The sequence below is a fragment of the Peromyscus maniculatus genome, chromosome 23 (genome assembly GCF_049852395.1).
Source record: "Peromyscus maniculatus bairdii isolate BWxNUB_F1_BW_parent chromosome 23, HU_Pman_BW_mat_3.1, whole genome shotgun sequence".
NCBI lineage: Eukaryota > Metazoa > Chordata > Mammalia > Rodentia > Cricetidae > Peromyscus > Peromyscus maniculatus.
In genome coordinates, this window is record NC_134874.1 from 13,985,548 (window position 1) to 14,005,423 (window position 19,876).

At 45.6% G+C, this 19,876-nt stretch overlaps 2 protein-coding genes across 6 annotated transcripts in view; one reads left to right on the forward strand and one right to left on the reverse strand.

The window, feature by feature from the left end:
* Window positions 1–9,329, reverse strand: part of Rad9b (RAD9 checkpoint clamp component B) — a 28,775-nt gene extending 19,446 nt beyond the window's left edge. Inside the window, exons 1-4 of one of the 5 annotated variants that reach the window (XM_042267899.2) lie at window positions 8,631–9,329; window positions 7,467–7,537; window positions 6,562–6,711; window positions 6,257–6,371 (exon numbers count right to left, since the gene is read on the reverse strand). In XM_042267899.2, coding sequence (XP_042123833.2) covers window positions 6,257–6,371; window positions 6,562–6,615 — 169 coding nt within the window. In that variant the 5' untranslated portion in view covers window positions 6,616–6,711; window positions 7,467–7,537; window positions 8,631–9,329. Of the gene's footprint in view, window positions 1–6,256; window positions 6,372–6,561; window positions 6,712–6,970; window positions 7,115–7,466; window positions 7,538–8,630 lie in introns of those variants that run through there. The other 4 variants (XM_006970840.4, XM_015996713.3, XM_015996720.3 and 1 more) reach the window with 4 other exon arrangements.
* Window positions 9,330–9,376: 47 nt separating this feature from the next.
* Window positions 9,377–19,288, forward strand: Vps29 (VPS29 retromer complex component). The gene is made up of 4 exons (XM_006970755.4): window positions 9,377–9,512; window positions 15,043–15,234; window positions 17,684–17,919; window positions 18,800–19,288. The coding sequence occupies exons 1-4, from the start codon at window positions 9,510–9,512 to the stop codon at window positions 18,915–18,917; spliced, it is 549 nt and encodes a 182-aa protein (XP_006970817.1). The 5' UTR covers window positions 9,377–9,509; the 3' UTR covers window positions 18,918–19,288.
* Window positions 19,289–19,876: the final 588 nt, after the last annotated feature.

Here is a 19,876-nt window from a genome sequence, read left to right on the forward strand (position 1 = left end):
ATTGGCTGCTTTCCCAGAGGAGAGGGTTGAACTCCTGCACCCATATGGCCGGAACCCAACCATTCATAACTCTAGTTGCAGATAGCCTGACGCCCCTTTTGGCCTCCCCAGGCATTGCATACATATGATACACGTATGGATGTATCTATGTGGGCAAAACACTCATATACATTAAAAAAAAAAAGCCTGAGATTCAAAGTGGGGAACAAGATTCCAATTTCTGAAGTGAAGGGCTGCAGGTAATTTGGCAACTTTTATAGGTGACCACAGAGGGATGATTTTAGGAGATTGAAGTAGCAATACAGGGGAAGCTGGGATGGCAAATTGAGGTTATAAAGGATCTGATCTACTAAGCGAGCCGGGCAGCGGTGGCGCACGCCTTTAATCCCAGCACTTGGGAGGCAGAGCCAGGAGGATCTCTATGAGTTCGAGGCCAGCCTGGTCTATAGAGCGAGATCTAGGATAGCTCCAAAACAAAAACAAAAACAAGGACTGGAGAGATGGCTCAGAGGTTAAGAGCACTGGCTGCTCTTCCAGAGGTCCTGAGTTCAATTCCCAGCAACCATATGGTGGCTCACAACCATGTGTAATGAGATGCTGTATACTAAATGTATAATAAATAAATAAATCTTAAAAACAAACAAACAAAAAACCAAAAAAACTATACAGAGAAACCTTGTCTCAAAAAAAAAAAAAAAACAAAAAAAAACAAAAAACTAAGCTTGCTTAGGAAATACTAAGTTACACAAAGTAGAATTTAGCCAAAGGAGCACTCAAGGATAAGCAGTACTTACCACTACCATCCTCTGTCGAAACTGCAGCAAGGAAACACTTCAATATAACTGAAGTGTAGGTTTGCTGAGAATACGTTTCTGTTAAGATGTGCTCACTAGCTGGGCCACGGTAGTACGGGCCTTTAATCCCAGCACTTGGGAGGCAAAGGCAGGTGGATCTCTGTGAGTTCGAGGCCAGCCTGGTCTACAGTTAGTTCCAGGACAGCCAGGGCTAAACAGATCAATCCTGTCTTGAAAAACAAAACAAAACGAACAAGATGTGTTCGCTAAGACTGCCTCTGCCCATTAGGCCCATCCCCGTATCAAAGGGCATGCCTCTACGGTGCCGTTCAAAGTGGGCAGCACTGGGCCAGGGCCGCCAGCAAGTCCTGGTCCATTATGAAGTTCAGGTTCTCCTAGCAGAAATGGAATAATTCCTCCCAGACACAGGACGACCTTGGTGAACAACTTCCCTGGAAAAGCCGCCCTGGTGTACTCCAGGATGACTATCACAGTATTCTAAATCTGTGTAAATCTAAATCTCTCCATTTGTCCCAACAGCTAAGCCTTGGAATTTCTGTCTCTGTGAAACATGTCTAATTGTGCAAAGTGTAACTTGAGGCCACACAACTATGTAAGCTGATGGGACTTTTGTGCATTAGCCAGAACCAGTCACCTGCCATAAAGTGTTTCCTTTACGAATCTCTAAGCCTGGCATGACTTCTCACTGGGAAGACAAGTTAATTCTATAACACCAACAGAGAACCAATCAGACAAAAGCTCTGCTCTCAGACTTTTTATTTTTTAAAAAGATTTATTATTTATATGTATGTATGTGCATGTCCATGTAGGTGCCCAAGGAGGCTGGAAGAGGGCATTAGATGCCCTGGAGCTGGAGTTATAGGTGCATGTGCTGCTCAATGTGGGCACAGGGAAATGAACTTGTCTACTGAAATATCAGCAAATGCCACTAACCACTCTTAACCACTCCAGCCCTGAAGTTTTTTTCAACATTGTTTTTGTCTGTTTTGGGGGGTTTCATGTGCCATGGCGTATGTGTGGAGGTCAAATGACATCGTTTAGAGTCAGTTCTCTCCTCCCACCATGTGGGTTCCAGGGACTGGACTCAGGGCATCAGAGCTGGCAGCAAGAGCCTTTACTGGGTAAGCCATCTTGCTGGCCCCTCAGACCTTAAGAAACTGACAGGGTTGGTTTGTTTGAGTTGTAAAACAATAGGCTGTGTGGAGCTGAACACTCATCCTAGGAAACATTCCAGCGCTCTTGGTCCCTGGACAACAGTATAGGCCATTTGAAGGTCACTGGCTTTTCTCTGGCTAAAATGAGAAGATATTTCAGAATTTTGAACTGGAATGATATACTCACCATCTGGCTCTTTGTGTGTGTGTGACAGGATTTTGATGTGTAGCCTTGGCTTTCCTGGTACTCATTCGGAGGCTAGGCTAGCCTCAAACTGAAGATCCTCTTGAGGGCTAGGCTTACCGGTGTGTGTTCCACTGTCCCACCACTCCACTCAGCAGTGTGAGCCCTGACTGGCCTGGAACTGGGGTTCATTATGTAGACTAGGCTGACCCCCAGAGCTCCCTGCCTGGAGATTTTTGACTCACAGAGCTCTAATGCCTCTGCCTCCCAAGAGCTGGCATTAAAGACAGACCACCACGCCCGGCCTCATCTGACCCATTTTAAAGAAAGCACTGGGGCTGCTATTTTGGGAAAACACTAAGCTCCAAAGTTGATAAATCTCCTCTGCCATAGAAATAGTTGTGTCATGTATGCTGAGGTATACATGGTGGGAATCAGGAAGGAACCCTCCATGGAAGCAGCTGCTACAGTTATCAGGAGGTATGCTTTAGAAATCACTGATGTGAGCCAGTGTGGTGGTGCACGGCTTTAATCCCAGCACTGGGGAGGCAGAGCCAGGTGGATCTCTGAGTTCAAGGCCAGCCTGGTCTACAGAGTTCCAGGACAGCTAGAGCTGCACAGAGAAACTCTGTCTCAAAAAAAAAAAAAAAAAAAAGAGAGAGAGAGAGAGGAGGGGGAGGAAAAAGAAGAAGAGGAAGAAGGAGGAAGAAGAGGAAAAGAAAAAGAACAGTAATCGCCTATGTGCAGTTCAGCACTTCTCTCAGTGGCTCGGAGACGCTCCAACAGTTGACTTGAGGAGCCAGCATTACCGCACAGCTGCTCTATCTGTGGAGCTTGCACTTTCAAAGGCAGCGACACCTTCAAAGGTGCTCAGTTAGATAGGGCTTTTGAACCAAGTTGAGGTCATTAGCAGACCTGCAGGCTACCTTGCAACAAAAACCTAAAGACTCCAGCCTCCACTTTGGAGAATGCGTGTGCCTGAATCAGGACTTCGCTTTCTCTGGACCCACTGAGCCCTTCCTTTCGGAAGCCCCTTTCTGTGTAGGCCTGTCTCTTAGCTGGCACAGAACTTAGGTGAAGAGCGAGTTCTTCAGGGACACTCTGAAGACCTCGTGCTGAGCAACTCTGTGGCAGTGCAAAAGGAAACGAGAAGGTTGGGAGAAGCAGTAACAGGTGAGCTGAATCTTTAGGAGGACCAGTCTTTTCTCTCTCAGCACAAGTCTGGCAAGCCCGCCCTGGAGGCTGGTGATGATTACAGTGAAGGGGACTAGTCCTATGTCTGGGCAATTGTATTCTCCTAACACAGCTAAATTGCATTACTAACTTTGAATCCCCCCACTCCAAAGTTTCAATCTGTATTTCCAGCAGCTAACTGACTATCTTCTCCGATGAATTTCTCAACTGAACTTGAACAATGTCTCTACACCAGCTGATTGGCATAAAGTTGCATAATCTGCAAATCATGGCTGCTTTAGATAGAACTAGCCCGAGAGTGGAGCATCATCCATGGCCCATGGCCCTTCCTCTGAGTCCTCCCTCCTGCCAGCTCCAGGACTCTGGCTAAACCTGTACAGTAGAATGTGGCTCAGATATGGCAGTTGGCCAAGTGGATGCCAACACTAGCCCCTGGCTACCAGGTGGAGTCCAGGTTGGTGGAGGTCATAGCAAAGTCATGCTTGTTTGTCAAGGGATGTACAAGGCAAAGGTTTAGGAAGTGCCTGGTGTGGAAGAAGCATCTGTCCCTGCTGCTGGAGGAAGTCACTGTTACAAGCTTTGTTGTGGTGGTGCTGATATGTATGCTGTGAATCAAACTCTGTGGAGGCTGAGAGAAAAAGATGAAGAGGAGGAGAAGGAAGGAAAGGAAGGAGGATGAGGAAGAAGACAAAGAAGAAGGTGAGGAGGAAGAGGGAGGAGGAGGGAAGAGGAAGAAGGAAAAGAAGCGGGGGAGACAAGGGAGGAAGAGGAGGCATGAGAACCAGCAGCAGCAGCAGCAGCTGGGGCAGCCTGGACTGAACCATGGCTACAGCACAACTTCAAACTTTCACCTGAGCCAATGTTACTGAGCGGAATTGGCTGATTTCCCCCACTTCTGTTCTTTGTATCTTAAAGCATCCTGTATAATAGAACCATCCTATAAAAACATCTTAAATGAATCCATCACAAATATTCTCCTTTTACTTTTTGCTTGTGTTTTAAGCAGAGGCTCAGGAATTCCAGGCTGGCCTGGAACTTGCTACGTAGCTAAGAATGACCTTGGACTTCCGATCCCCTGCCTCTAACTTCCTCAAGTACTGGGACTATAGGCTCACACCACTAAGCCCAGTATGCGAATATTTCCTGGGAGTAGCTCTAATAGAGCCATGTTTGAGACACTTCAGATCCTGAACAGCTGGTTTCTGGAAACTCACCTGGAAGGGAGGGAGGAGGAGAAGGCACTAATAGTCAGGGTTGATGAGCACTCACTCTGCATCAGGCTCTGGCCTGTCCCTGTGGGACCTGACTTTCTCCTCACAGCAGCCTGTGGCAGAGGGCAAAGCTGCCCCCAGTATCCACGGCAGAAAGGGAAGGCTCTGGGAGCTCGTGTTCTCCCACAGAGCTACCAAGCAGAGGTGCAGACAGAATCCACAGCTGCGTTCTGTGTCACTCAGCCCTGCTGCCCTTTGACGTCCTCTCTTTACATGATGTGCTATTACATGGGTTTAGACTCAAAGAAGGGGAAGTAATGTTACACCATTCATATTTATAGAGAAAATTTAAGGGTATAAATACACACTGAAATAAAAATATATCATCAAGGGCTGGAGAGATGGCTCAGAGGTTAAGAGCACCGACTGCTCTTCCAGAGACCCTGAGTTCAATTCCCAGCAACCACATGGTGGCTCACAACCACCCATAATGAGATCTGGTGCCCTCTTCTGGCCTGCAGGCACACATGCAGGCAGAACACTGTATACATAATTAATAAATAAAACTTTAATATATATATATATTTATATAATTAAGATGAGTATAAGTCAAAATTAAGAAATGGGATTCTAGGGGCTGGAGAGATGGTTCAGCGGTTAAGAGCACTTGATACTCTTCCAGAGGACCTGGGTTCAATTCCCAGCACCCACATGGCAGCTCATAACTGCCTGTAACTCCTGTTCCAGAGGATCCAACATGTTCACACAGACATACATGTGTAAGGGTCCTGTGTCATGCACGCGCGTGCGTGTGCGTGTGCGTGTGCGTGTGTGTGTGTGTGTGTGTGTGTAAGACCAGATCTCAGGTATCATTCCTCAGGGCCTGTTCACCGTCTCCCCTCTCACTGGTCTGAGGCTCACCAAGCAGGCTAGGCTGCCTGGACGGCCAGCCCTGGAGTCCGCTTGTTTCTGCCTCTGCAGCATCACAACTACAAGCATGTGTCATCACACCTAGATTTCTGTTGTTTGTTTTGTTTCTGAGACAAGAATCTCTCTGTGTAGCCCTGGCTGTCCTGGAACTTACTCTGTAGTCCAGGCTGGCCTTGAACTCAGAGATCTGCCGGGCTCTGCCTCCCAGGTGCTGGGATTAAAGGTGTGCACCACCAACACCTAGCTAGATTTTTTTTTTTTTAAACATAGGTTCTGGGGATCAAATTCAGATTCATGTGTTTGCAAGGCTGACTGACCCATCTCCCCAGCTGGCCATTTTTTAAATCTCCTTTGTTTTGCATGCAGACCAGCTTGTGCTGTGAAGTACTAAGGAAGAGCAGCAGCCACCTTACAGTACAGCAGACAGGTGGCACCGCTGTCACACTCCAGACTTGTCCCTACCTCACCTCACAGTAAGTCTGCATACTGAATGCATGAAAATGCTAAGAAGCTGCCGGGTGGTGGTGGTGGTGGTGGTGGTGGTGGTGGTGGTGGTGGTGGTAGTAGTAGTAGTAGTAGTGGTAGTGGTGGCACGCCTTTAATCCCAGCACTCGGGAGGCAGAGGCAGGCGGATCTTTGTGAGTTCCAGGCCAGCCTGGGCTACAGAGAAAGGCACAAAGCTACACAGAGAAACCCTGTCTCAAAAAACAAAAAAAACAAAAAAAAAAAAAAAAATGCTATGAAGCACACAGCTTCCGGGGCACCTACCATGCCTGCAGAAGAACTGAAAGACGACTCTGCATTTATCCGTTCTGGCGACTATTCTGCACTTCTCTACACTTCTTTCAAGATAATTCAGACACCTAAAGATTGGCAGAATTGACTGCAACACAAATACATTGTACACATTAAACGCATACTTAGTACGGCTGTCCCATTAACTTTTTAAAACCCAACAGATGAAAAGTCTGTGTATTCACAGATGGCACTGGAATAATTACATACAGTACAGCTATTATGTCCTACAAAAACGAGTATTTCTCCCATATAAGAGAAAAACCAACTGTTTTTACCTTTATTGCCAATTTGCAATTTAAATTCATGGGTATGCCATTATCACTCATCATGGCTGAGGGTGACCATTGATAATGTTGAAAAAACAAAGACGAGAACAGGACATAGCCATATGTTGAATGAGAGGAATTCACAGATCTCAGGGCAAGCTGGAAAAAAATATGTTAGTTATTTCAGAGAAAACCAGCTTCTATCCTGAATTAATTCTATTATGAACATGATGCCACAAATATATTTAGATGAAACCAAGCGCATCGAACTTACACATGGGCACTTACGTGTCTATACTAAATATATATTTATAAACTCTATAATCCTAAACTGAAACTGTAAAGTGACCATAATGTTAATGCATAAAAGGGTAGGAATGGGATAGGAAAGAGCCCTGATGGACTGACTATCTCATACCTTGTTTAAGGGGAGAAGCTACCACTCGGTTCAGCCATCCTGGGAATGCGTGCCTGGAACTGTCAGGTTCTGGATTTTCAAGCGCTTGGGATTGTGCCCTCCACCCGTGTCCCTGGACTTGGCTCTTTCAAACCTTTTCTCCTGCTTTAATATATGATCAATCACTTTTTGAATTTATTTTGGCTTGTAAGACAGGTTCTCATAGTGCAAATTGGTCTCAAACTCCCTGTGTAGCTGGCTGAGCCCTGCCTCCCTGGTACTGGGAATACAGGCCTAAGCCATGACACCTCAGTTGTTTTTTTTTTTTTTTTTTTTTTGGTTTTTCGAGACAGGGTTTCTCTGTGTAGCTTTGCGCCTTTCCTGGAACTCGCTTTGGAGACCAGGCTGGCCTCGAACTCACCGAGATCCACCTGGCTCTGCCTCCCAAGTGCTGGGATTAAAGGCGTGCACCACCACCGCCCGGCTGACACCTCACTTTTTAACTGGACTTACTTACACCTTTCTCAGATGGGTCTAGCCACAGGTCATCACTCACTCGTGATAAGGTCTGTATTGCTTTCCCAAATACTATGAAGGAAAAGAAAGGTGCTGTTTATTCTTTCTAGCAGTAAGGATAAATTGCAGGACTACTTCCGCACACGCAGGACTTAAACGAAATACTGGAAAAGACAGTAGGATCAACTGAACAACTTAATCATGTCGGTCAAACTCTTCAATTGGTTCTACAGTTGAGCTCTTTGTTACCACCCTGTGGGTAAGACTCCCAGAGGTGGAAATAGGGGCCTTTCACCAACCAAATTACTAGTTATCTGGAAATTGTGGGCAACCATTCTAGCCAAATTTTAAGGCCTATTCCATATCACCTGCTTCAGCGTGGCTCTACCAGTCAGTCTGAGCTTGATCTTGGGAAAAAAGGTGGAAAGTAACTGGTTACCACTCCCTTTGACTTGTGGGCTATATAGACCGTAACAACATTCAGCATGTTGGCCTCCAGTATGTTCAGGTTAGACCTGATAATGATCTCAACTTTGATGCCATGTCAAGTCCCTAGCAAGGTTCATCACCATGAGAGGAATTCAGCATGAAGTGGCCAAATGTATGTGATGCCATTAAGTGACTTGAAATCCCCTTTTTCTGACTATGTCTTAACAATTTCCCATTAGGTGGTGGCATTTGACTTTTAGGCTTAGGGTGGAACAAAGCTCAGGATACACTTGAGAGTTAAATTAGCTGATCTATATAGTATTTTATAGATTAATTTACCTTAGGTAATACCTTATAATACCCTTTATGTACACAGTAAGAATTCAATAAATCTGCAGTGATATAAAATTCAACAAAATTTATCTCCCCTGCAAGCCAATTTCCATGCTAATGCTTTCATTTATTTTCCTTTTGGGTTCTCCCACCCTCTGCAGGGAGATGGAACCCAGGGTCTTATACATGCCAGGCAAGCTGTCTGTCTACCCACGAACCGTCTCGGGAGCCCAGTCATTCCCTTTTATAAGACTATGTACAATATACTTCCCCACATCGTCCTTCTAATTACTGAGTTCAATTCATGTATTTCTTTCTTTCTTTCTCTTTTTTTTTTTTTTTTTTTGGTTTTTTTTTTTGAGACAGGGTTTCTCTGTGTAGCCCTGGCTGTCCTGGAACTCACTCTGTAGCCCAGGCTGGCCTCGAACTCACAGAGATCCGCCTGCCTCTGCCTCCCGAGTGCTGGGATTAAAGGCGTGCGCCACCACCGCCGTCCCGGGAAGGTGTTAATCTTAGTCTCATTTTCCAACTGAGGAAAATGAGATCCAAAGTGACATGGTAGCTGGATGTTGATCACATATTCAAAGCAACAACAACAACTAAATTTCTCCGGCAGGATCTCGCAAGAAAGAGCGGGTCGTCTGCCCTGGGCTCAAAAATACTTTTGCTGGTCAAGTGTCAGTTGCCTCTCAACTTCTCCCCACATCGGCCCCCGTCAACCCTAGCTTGAGGCCGACAATGCCGCGGTGCATTTCCACGGCCCCCACATTTCCAGGCGGTCACGCTGTTCGAAGCCCAGCAGGGCGCTCGGGAGGGGCGCAGCGGCCGGCCGGGCTCTGCGGACTCCGTCCTGGGGGAAGCACGGCGGAGGAAGGCGTGAGACGACGATGGGGGACGCTCCCCGGACGTCAGGCTCTCCCTCTCCTGCGCAGCCAAGCAAGAACGGCCGCCCCACCTTTCACCTGACCGCCCGTCATCTCGCACTTCAGCATGGCGACCGGGAGCGCAGGCATGGCGCCCGGCAGCGCGCCCGCGGCCGGTACCCGGATGTGACCCGCCCCTTCCGCGACGCCCGCAGCCTCCGCCTCGCCCCACCCGCGCTGACTTCCTCCCGGCGCGGGTTCGCTTCCTGACGGGGAGCGGCCCTCACGGGCCCCCGTAGCACAGCCCTTCTCGCGAACTCCGCGTCTTATTGGTGGCGGGAGAAGTGGGCGGGTCCACTGCGCAGCCCGAGGAAGAGGGCGGCGGCGTTGGCGGGGACGGAACGAAGCCCGGTGACAGGATGGTGAGCGCTCCGCTGGCGGTGGCGGCGGCGGCGGCGCCCCGGGTCGGGCCAAGGAGGCTGCGGCGTCGGGGACGAGGACGATCCGGGAGGCTGGGGCGGGGCGCGGCCGCGGCGGAGGGAGGGGAGGGTCGCGGCCGGCCGAGGGTGCGGCCCGGCCTGGCGTCGCCCCTGGCCCCAGCGGCCAGAGGGCGTGCAGGGAGGACCCGGGCCGCTCGTCCTGTCACGAGATCGGCTCGCTGCGGCCGTGAAGGTGGGGGTGGAGAGAGGCCTCGGGCCGGCGTGGCCGGACGTCTCCCTCCTGCTTCTCCAGGGCTTAGCCGGGCACGGCCGGCCTCGGTGCAGAAGGAGAAGTAGCCGCTGCCCCCGCCGCTCCGGGCCGGGACCCGGAAGGGGGCTGCTTGTCTCCTGTGGCTGCTGCGACCCCTTAGAGCGAGCTCGTGGGGATCGTTTGAGGTCTGAGAAGAGGCGCGTGTTATTTGGAGAGCTTTAGCCTCCCCGGTGTGCATCAGGCCTTTGCGCCCCCAATCCCATAGATTGCTGCCCCTACGATCTTGCTGTATGAAATCTGGGGAGCAGACACGTCCCTGTAATCGGACTCTTTAAGGTGTCCTTTGCTCTCTAAAGTTTGTAGAGGGTTTCTGGTGAGCTTTGTTGTTTGGGCTGATGAAGCGAAGGCCCCTCTCTGGCTGATGGGCACGCGTTGCGTTTTTTTACAGAGATTATTCTTGTTCAAACGACCTTTGAAAAGGTGGTCTATAAGCCTTCCCAAGATGTATGCTTAAAGTCACCGGATTTTTTGCTTCTAAGCAGACTCCAGTTTAAAGTAGACTAGTTCATTTGTGGCAGTTTGGAGACACTTCCAGGGGAGAGGAATTAGCTGTCACGATCCATGTTTCTGAAGTCGTTTTGAGAAGTGAACAAACACATGTTTAAGGGTCGCTCCCCTGCTATTCATCGCGTTTCTTTTAAAAAAATTGTTTTCTTTTTTTATTTTTTGTATATGTGTGTGTCTGCATGAGTTTATGTGCACCATTCAAGCATAGGTGCCATTGGAAGCCAGAGGGCTTGGGATCCCCAGAACTGGAGTTACAGGCAATTGTGAGATGCCATGTGGGTACTGGGAACCAAATCCCGGTCCTTGGCAAGATCAGCAAGTGCTTTTTTTTTTTTTTTTTTTTTTTTTTTTTTGGTTTTTTGAGACAGGGTTTCTCTGTGTAGCTTTGCGCCTTTCCTGGAACTCACTTGGTAGCCCAGGCTGGCCTCGAACTCACAGAGATCCGCCTGGCTCTGCCTCCCGAGTGCTGGGATTAAAGGCGTGCGCCACCACCGCCCGGCTCAGCAAGTGCTTTTTAACTGCTGAGCCATCTCTTGAAGCCTAAGTCAGGCTATTAGGATGTAGCTCCAGGCTGGCCTGGAATTCACGAGATCTGCCTGCCTCTGTCTCCCGAGTGCTGGCACCAAGGGAGTAGTGTGCCAGCACACTCGGCGTGTGTTGGTTTTTATTGTCTTGATCTTTCCTTAACATTTTCATCACTAGATTATGTACTCGTGTTAGTAATGTCTTTTATAGCAAATAATAACTTCCCTGTGGAGCATGGTTTTTCACTACATGAACCTCAAACATAAAAAAAATAAAATAAAACCAGCGACAAGACCCGAGGAACCAGGAAAGGATAACCTTAACCTATTCCCGATGAATTCTTCAAATTATAAATATCTGATCTTACAAAGAGTAAACAGAATGAGAAATAAAGGGACAAGAGTCAATTTGGAAAGCCAGATTAAAAAATGACATTGGCAAGGCGAATTTGCTGTGTGTGGGTGTGTGTGCTATGTTTAAAAGTAAAGTGAGTCGTTCTTTTGGAATTATTTTCAGCACAGCTGATTTTTAACATTTCCTTCCATAACATTCAGAAATCATTAACAAATTTTGCATATTTGATTTTTTTTATTTTATTTAACTTTTGTTGCTTTCTTTTAACACTGGTCATGTTTCACCTTTTTTTTTTTTCATTCCCCTGTCTGCAATCAACTTCTTCATTCCACTAAGGCTGGGCACAGAGTAAGTTTCTTTTCTCCGCTCCTACTAACAATGGTGGTTGGGTGGCTGATAGCGGATCTCTCAAATAGGAAATGACCGGATCCCCATGCTGTGTTTGGGTTGTAATGAGACTGCCATTTCCGGGACCTTTGCTGCCTGTCCTGTGTGTCTAGCCTGGTTTGTCACCGTGGAATTTAGGCAGGGGCACTCTGACGAGTGTCATGGATTTCTCATAACTTGGTCACCAGCAGAAAACCATAGGGTTCTGTCCTACCGAGAGTCCTTGATAGTTCCTATGTGGCCACTCGTCCTGGGACAGTTTCCACATATTTAATGTTGATGGCACCTCCTAGAACGGGTGTCTCCACTCAGGATACAGTACTGTGTCTCACTGATGTTCTTTCTGGTACTTTCTGACTGAACAGTTCATTTTCAGTCCCAGAGATTTTCAGCCTGTTTTAGACATAGACCCTCTTAGGAGTTCAGAGTTCTTCCTTTTAATATAGAAAATGTTTTTCAGCATCCCACAGTAACTCTGTTCATCAATCCAAATCTGAAGGGATCCCCCTCTAAAATGAAGATTGTTCTATATCAAGGTACTTGTCTGTTCATTGAAGGTGGATACTTTGTAGTGGTTTTAGCTTCCAAAGGTTTTCCCCAAAGTGTGCTCATTTTGTGAGCACCTGTTACCTCAGCCACTCTGTGTCCTGATAAGTTTCTTTTCTTTACAGTCATTTTGATTTTTGTTGCCAGATGAATCATGCTTGTTTTAGTAATCACTCTTATTTCATACATTTTGGGGTTTTTTTATTTTGGATTTTAATTAATTTTTTAAAAAATTAGTGATTTTATGTGGATGTGTTCTGTCTGCATGTCTGTCTGTGCACCCATGTGCCTGGTACCCTCCAAGGCCAGAAGAGGGGATCAGATCCCTAGAACTGGAGTTACAGACAGTTGTGAGTCACCATGTGGGTGCTGGGAACTGAACCCAGGTCTTAACCACAGAACCACTCTCCAGCTGCCAAATTAACAATTTAAAATTAATTTTAACATTGTGGTGGCAACAGTATTTGTTCTATCATATTAAACATGTAATGCTTTCTTGGGTACTATTCAGGGATAGTCATGCCTTGCAAAGCAGTTAGAGCACGTGCATTGATGATGGAACATCTGTATGAGGAAGATCCTGTAAGGTGTGCCTGTCCTATTCAACATGGACAGTCTCTTCTGTTGCTCTCGGGGGAGCATGTGTTATCTTTTTTTTTTTTTTTAAAGATTTATTTATTTATTATGTATACAGGAGAGGGCACCAGATCTTGTTACAGATGGTTGTGAGCCACCATGTGGTAGCTGGGAATTGAACTCAGGACCTCTGGAAGAGCAATCAGTGCTCTTAACCACTGAGCCATCTCTCCAGCCCCGCATGTGTTATCTTTAAACGAACTTTTAAACAATACTTTGTTCAATCTTGAAATTTTTCAATTTAAAATTACATAGGATTGCCCCTACCCCTTTTTGGACAGGATTTCACTGTGTAGCTTTGGCTGGTCTAGAACTTTCTATGTAGACCAGGCTGGCCCTGAACACACAGACATCCGCCTGCCTCTTCCTCCTTGGTGCTTGAATTAAAGGAGTGAGCCAGCATGCCTGTCTTAGGCTTGGCTTTTTGATTCTTTGATATTCAGAGCAGATTTTTGTCATCTGAGACTTTGTGGCAACTCTAAACTACCTCCTGCTAAACTCATCACTCAGCTATCTGGGTTTTTATTTTACTTCTCTAGTGCACATAAATGATTGTGAAAGGGTTATTTTTTAACTTTACAAACTATACTGAGAGGGTGGAAGAAGCAGTTTTATCCAGGTAATATGACAGCGGGGGTGTCTAGTGAAAGAGTGAAGATAGCCAAATTTATAAATAGATGCACATATGCATCTGTAGAGACTCCAAAGCATAGGCTTTGTGCCCTGTAGCATACTGCTAAGAATTTGAAGTAAAGCCGGGCGTTGGTGGCGCACGCCTTTAATCCCAGCACTCGGGAGGCGGAGGCAGGCGGATCTCTGTGAGTTCGAGGCCAGCCTGGGCTACCAAGTGAGCTCCAGGAAAGGCGCAAAGCTACACAGAGAAACCCTGTCTCGAAAAACAAAAAAAACAAAAAAAAAAAAAAAAAAAAGAATTTGAAGTAACAAAATCAGTTAATTTTGGCTAATGTTCTCCAAAGAGTTCTTAGCACAAACTATAAAATTAACTTCTCCCCTATTATTTCATTTTTATATTTATATACATACATATATATGTATGTATGTATATTTTTGTGTGTGTGTGATAGTTTCACTTTGCAGCATTGGCTGGCCTAGAACTGGAACTTGCTGTGTAGCCCAGGTTGGCTTTGAACTAGCAGTCCTGTGTCAGCCTCCTGAATGCTGGGATTTACAAGCATGAACCACCACACCTTATATATTCTCATTCTCTCTCTCCTCCCTCCCTCTCTCCCCCTTTTTCTTCTTTCTCCTTTTTGAGATGAGGTCTCACTGTATTATCTTTGGCTGGCCTGAAACTCATTTTGTAGACGAGGTTGTCTTCAAACTCATGGAGACCCACCTGCCTCTGCCTCCTAAGTGCTAGGATTAAAGGTGTGCACCACAACAGCCCAGCCCTATCATTCAATTAAAACAAAAACAAAAACAACCCAAAAACTGTTTTGCCTGCATGTATCTAATCACACCAGCCAGTGCAGTACCTGAGATGGTCAGAAGAGGGTATCAGATCCACTAGAACTGGAATGAAATGGTTCTGAGCTGTCTTGTGGGTGCTGGGAATTGAACCTGGGACCTCAGCAAGAGCAGCCAGTGCTCTTACTATTTAACCCATCTCTCTAGGGCCATATTATTTCATTTCTGTAATTTCAACTTTAACCATGTTTTTGCAGTTAAATAGGTTTTTATATTACAGTTGCAGAAAGGATTACTGTGCCATTCTTCAAAACTGTTAGATGCTGTAGGTTCCAGCAGTACATTGTTCAGTTTGCAGTTTTCATTTATTCAGTATAATTTATAGGTTTCTAACTCAATCTTTTACTTTGTACTTTTTCTGAGACAGTATCTCCCTGTGTGACTGTGGCTGACCTAGAACTCACTCTGTAGACTAGGCAGGCCTTGAACTTGCCTTGATCTCTTGCCTCTGCCCCCCTAGTGCTGGGATTGCAGGTGTGTGCTCTCACACTTGGCTAGTGAAACGTTGTAGAAAACTTGATTTTATTCTATTTCTATTGGTAAATAAAATAGCACAACTTTTGATGTCCAAGATAAGATTAGCTTAGAACAGGTATGGTACCACGTGTTTGTTGAGCCAGGATAGGAACTGAGCCATGTTAGTAACTTCTGCTCTGTTGGGTTCTTGGATCACTGGCAGGTTTAAAGGGGAATGGGGGAGGGCCATGTTTGCCATCGTGTCTAATGCCGCTGTGTTTGTTTCACTCCGACCCCTGAAAGTTGGTGTTGGTCTTAGGAGATCTGCACATCCCACACCGCTGCAACAGCCTGCCGGCGAAATTCAAAAAGCTCCTGGTGCCAGGGAAAATCCAGCACATTCTCTGCACTGGAAACCTTTGCACCAAGGAGAGTTATGACTATCTCAAGACTCTGGCTGGTGACGTCCACATCGTAAGAGGAGACTTCGATGAGGTGCCATTTCCTTTCTTCCCCTCTGTGCCCCTTTCTCGCTGCTTTGCATGAACTGTGTCCTTTAGACTCAGAGTTCCACTGCTGTCCCACCTCCTTTGAAGGTCACCCCAGGGCCTAGAAAAATGTTTGGTACCTGAAATCTTATCCAAGTGTCCACGATGCCTGGGTTCAGTCCTCACCATCACAACTATTTGTCACCCAAGTATAAAATTACAGATTAAGTATCCATTAGTCTGCAGGCAGAAGCATTCTGGACTTAGGCATTCTCCCATTCTGGACTTAGGCATTCTCCGGTTCGGGGACACGTGCATATACATAAAGAGAGGTAGGGATGAGAGCCAGGGCTAAACAGCAAATTCCTTTCTGTTTCATTCCTACATACCTTATATGCGTGGCCTGAAGATACAAGGTGAATTCCAGGACCCTGTCAGGAGAGGGAATAAAATTAAGATTATGAAGGGTAGTGGTAGCGCACACCTTTGGTCCGAGCACTTGGGAGGCAGAGACAGCCAGATCTCTGTGAGTTCGAGGCCAGCATGGTCTACAGAGTGAGTTCCAGGACAGCTAGAACCACACAGTGAAACCCTGTCTCAAAAAACCAAAAAGAAAATAGTTTTTTTGTTTTTTTTTATGTTTTGGTTATTTTTTGGTTTTTCGAGACAGGGTTTCTCTGTGTAGCTTTGCACCTTTCCTGGAACTCACAGAGATCTATCTGGCTGTCTCTGCCTCCCAAGTGCTGGGATTAAAGGCGTGAGCCACTACCACCTGGCAAATAGTGAGATTCTTGAAAATTACTTTTCTTCTGACCTTTAATAAATATATCGGAATTGAACAATTCACAATAATTAACATGATTCCAATATGAAGAAATTACTTTGTGCTTCTAGGAATCTTAAGCTTTTCAAATATTATAACTTGGTTGGTGCTTTCAAGGGTTTAGGGCCATTAAGGTGGCTCTGGGTAAAGATGCTTGCCACTAAGCCTGATGACCTGGTTTCATCCCCAGGACCCACGTGGTTGAAGGAAAGAACCGATTCCAAGTTGTCTTTTGACTGACACGTGTACAGTGGCACACATGCACTCATGCACAGACACACACACACACACACAGACAGACACTAAAAATTAATTTAAAAATCTTAGGCACTGCCGGGCAGCAGTGGCAGTGCACCCCTTTAATCCCAGCACTCGGGAGGCAGAGGCAAGGGGATCTCTGAGTTCGAGGCCAGCCTGGGCTACAGAGTTCCAGGACACCAAGACTACACAGAGAAACCCTATCTTGGAAACTCCCCCACGCCCCCCCCCAAAAAAAAAAACAAAAAACCAAAAAAAAAAAACCTCAAAAACCACAAAGATTTTCTTTATACCAAACAAAATGAACATACAGTGTTTGTATTTAGCAGATTTAAAAAGATTTGGGGTAGACTGAAGATGGCATGGTGATGAAAGACTAGGGAGATGAAAGAATAGCCTACTTGTTGACTAGTGTAGAGGTCTAGTGTATTGAAAAATATAAGACGTCTCTGTGTTAAAGGCAGTTTAATTAGCAAGGCTAAGTTTCATTTCTAGCTTGCTAAGTGCACAAACTCTAGAGCCATGTAACCAGGGTTTGGATCTAACCTCAGCCAACTTATTTGGCTTGTAACCTTGGGCAAGTTACTTCAGCTTTGTGTCTTAGTTTCCTCATCCATAAAATGGGTATCATAATTATTAAAGCCTGGGATATAATTTAAATAAATCCTAGCTTACAGGTTGTGTGCCCTAGGTTGTGAAAAATCACAAGTTTGGGAATAATTATTCTCCTGAATTTTTTATTACAGTATTTATGTGTGCATGTGTGCACATGTGCCATAGTCCTTGTGTGGAGGTCAAAGGACACCAGCTTGTGAAGTCAGTTCCCTCTTCTCCATGTGGATCCAGGGATAGAATCCAGGGTGGGGGCAAGCACCTGGACCTGCTGGGCTATCTCACCAGCCCAGGAATAATTATTCTTTACAGCATGCCCCAAAGAACCCATAGTCTATAGAAATTAACTCAATAAAGTGGTTGCTTGGCAGCTTCCAGTTTATGTTGGCTGAATTGGTTTTTTGTTTTTGTTTTTCTAAAGTTTTATTATGTACACAGTGTTCTGCCTGCATGTATGTCTGCAGGCCAGAAGAGGGCAGCAGACCTCATTACAGATGGTTGTGAGCCACCAGGTGGTTGCTGGGAATTGAACTCAGGACCTCTGGAAGAGCAGCCAGTGCTCTTAACCTCTGAGCCATCTCCAGCCCCTGACCGGGTTTTAAAAACCATTGCAGTATTACAGGCCGAGGAGAAACTTTTTATAAATGTATTTGTTGTAGGGGCTGTCTGAAGGTAGCTATAGGAGGTTGGCTGTTTCAGCAAATGGAGTCAGTGTCAGTCTATCTGAAATGTGTATTGTCTTTGTGTCTCCTTTTTATATTAGAATCTCAATTATCCAGAACAGAAGGTTGTGACTGTGGGGCAGTTCAAGATCGGTCTGATCCATGGACACCAAGTTATTCCATGGGGAGACATGGCTAGCTTGGCCCTGCTGCAGAGGCAGTTTGATGTGGACATTCTTATCTCAGGACACACACACAAATTTGAAGCATTTGAACATGAAAATAAGTTCTACATTAACCCGGGTTCTGCCACTGGAGCCTATAATGCCTTGGAAACGTAAGTACCACAATTTAGTGTGTTGACGTTTGGAAAAGGTAGTGAGTGCATGTGTGATGTCTCATAAAGTGCATGTGTGGTGGTGGCACACCTTTAATCCCAGCTCTTTGGAGGCAGAGGCAGGCGGATCTCTGCAAGTTCAAAGCCAGCCAGGGCTACATAGTGAGACCCTGTTTAAAAAAACACACAATAAGAATACAGTGTGCAGGCGCGGCGTGTCCGAGCTGTGGCAGGTCGCCGGCGTGTGTTATTGTTTTCAAAGCTGAGAGAGAAGATTCACAGGTGCAAATAGTTACTTCTGCGAGCCAGGACGGAGGCTTTTCTAAACTGAGGGCAGCTCTGTTAAAATTTCTTCCTTTTAAAGTTTAAATTTGAGACAAGGCCTTGCTATATACCCCAGGCTGGCCTCGAACTTGTTTTTTTTCCCTCTTGACTCAGTCTCCAGAGTTCTGTGATTACAGACGCGCACACCACCAGACACAACTATAAAATTTCTGTAAAGGTATGTGTATACGGAATTTCATGAGTATATGAGTAAAACATTACTTCCAGAAAAAAAAAAAAACCACACACACACAATAAATAGGTAAATCTTTATGTCAACAATACCTTTTTATGATTCCTTTATTTCTGTTTTTGAGACAGGGTTTCCCTGTATAATAGCCTTGGCTGCCCTTGAACTCACTTTGTAGACAGGCAGGCTTCAAACATACAGAGATCCACCTGCCTCTGCCTCCCGAGGGCACCGCCACCACCCAGCTACTGTGTTCTTCTCAGTATGCAGGTAACAATCAGAGTTCTCCTTGAGTTCAATCCCTGAATTAAAATGTGCAGTGCTATTGCTTTAGTATGAAACACTGACTGTTTACTTTTCTTCCAGAAATATTATTCCGTCGTTTGTGCTGATGGACATCCAGGCTTCCACAGTGGTCACTTACGTCTATCAGCTCATTGGAGATGACGTAAAAGTAGAACGAATTGAATACAAAAAATCTTAAAGCTAGGCTTGTCTTGATCATTTTGATTTGTTTTTTCATTTCCTTGTTCAAATCAATTAATTAAACACTTATGAGGCACACAGTTGTATCACTTTTATAATATTTTGCACTAAAAAGTCTTCTCTGTTTAATACATAGTTGCTCTAAGCTTCTTGTAAACTGTAAGAATATACTTAGTTTGCAGTATATGATTTCTATGACAAGAAGTCCACCATACAGTACAGGGCCATGTTAGAAAAATGTATCTTTGTAAATATCTTCCTTCTTGGTATTTGGACTTCATTATGAAACTAGTGCATGAAGAGAAAGAATCCAGAATTTCTGTGTATGTTTTCTCTTCGCTGGTAATAAATGTTTACCTTCCATTTAGACTTCTTGAAAACCTGTGTTTAATTTAAAAACCACAGACTTGAAATCCCAGCATTCAAGAGACAGAGGCAGATGGATCTCTTAAGAATTGTATGCTATGCCTGGTGGTGGTGGTGGTGGTGGTGGTGGTGGTGGTGGTGGTGGTGGTGGTGGTGGTGGTGGTGGTGGTGGTGGTGGTGGTGTAGTATGCCTTTAATCCCTGCACTTGGGAGGCAGAGGCAGGGAGGCCAGCCTGGTCTCAGAGTGAGTTCCAGGACAGTCAGGGCTACACAGAGAAACTCTCTCCCAAGAAAACCACAAACCGCCGGGCGGTGGTGGCGCACGCCTTTAATCCCAGCACTCGGGAGGCAGAGGCAGGCGGATCTTTGTGAGTTCGAGGCCAGCCTGGGCTACCAAGTGAGTTCCAGGAAAGGCGCAAAGCTACACGGAGAAACCCTGTCTCGAAAAACCAAAAAAAAAAAAAAAAAAAAAAAAAAAAAAAAAAAAAAAAAAAGAAAACCACAAACCAAAAAAAAAACAAACAAAAACAAAAAAAAAAAAAAAAAAAACCCAGGGCTGGAGAGATGGCTCAGAGGTTAAGGGCACTGACT

Coding starts and splice junctions, on each gene's coding strand:
- Vps29 (XM_006970755.4), top strand. Junction 15,235..17,683: donor TAAGAGGAGACTTCGATGAG/GTGCCATTTCCT, acceptor TTTTTATATTAG/AATCTCAATTATCCAGAACA. Junction 17,920..18,799: donor GCCTATAATGCCTTGGAAAC/GTAAGTACCACA, acceptor CTTTTCTTCCAG/AAATATTATTCCGTCGTTTG.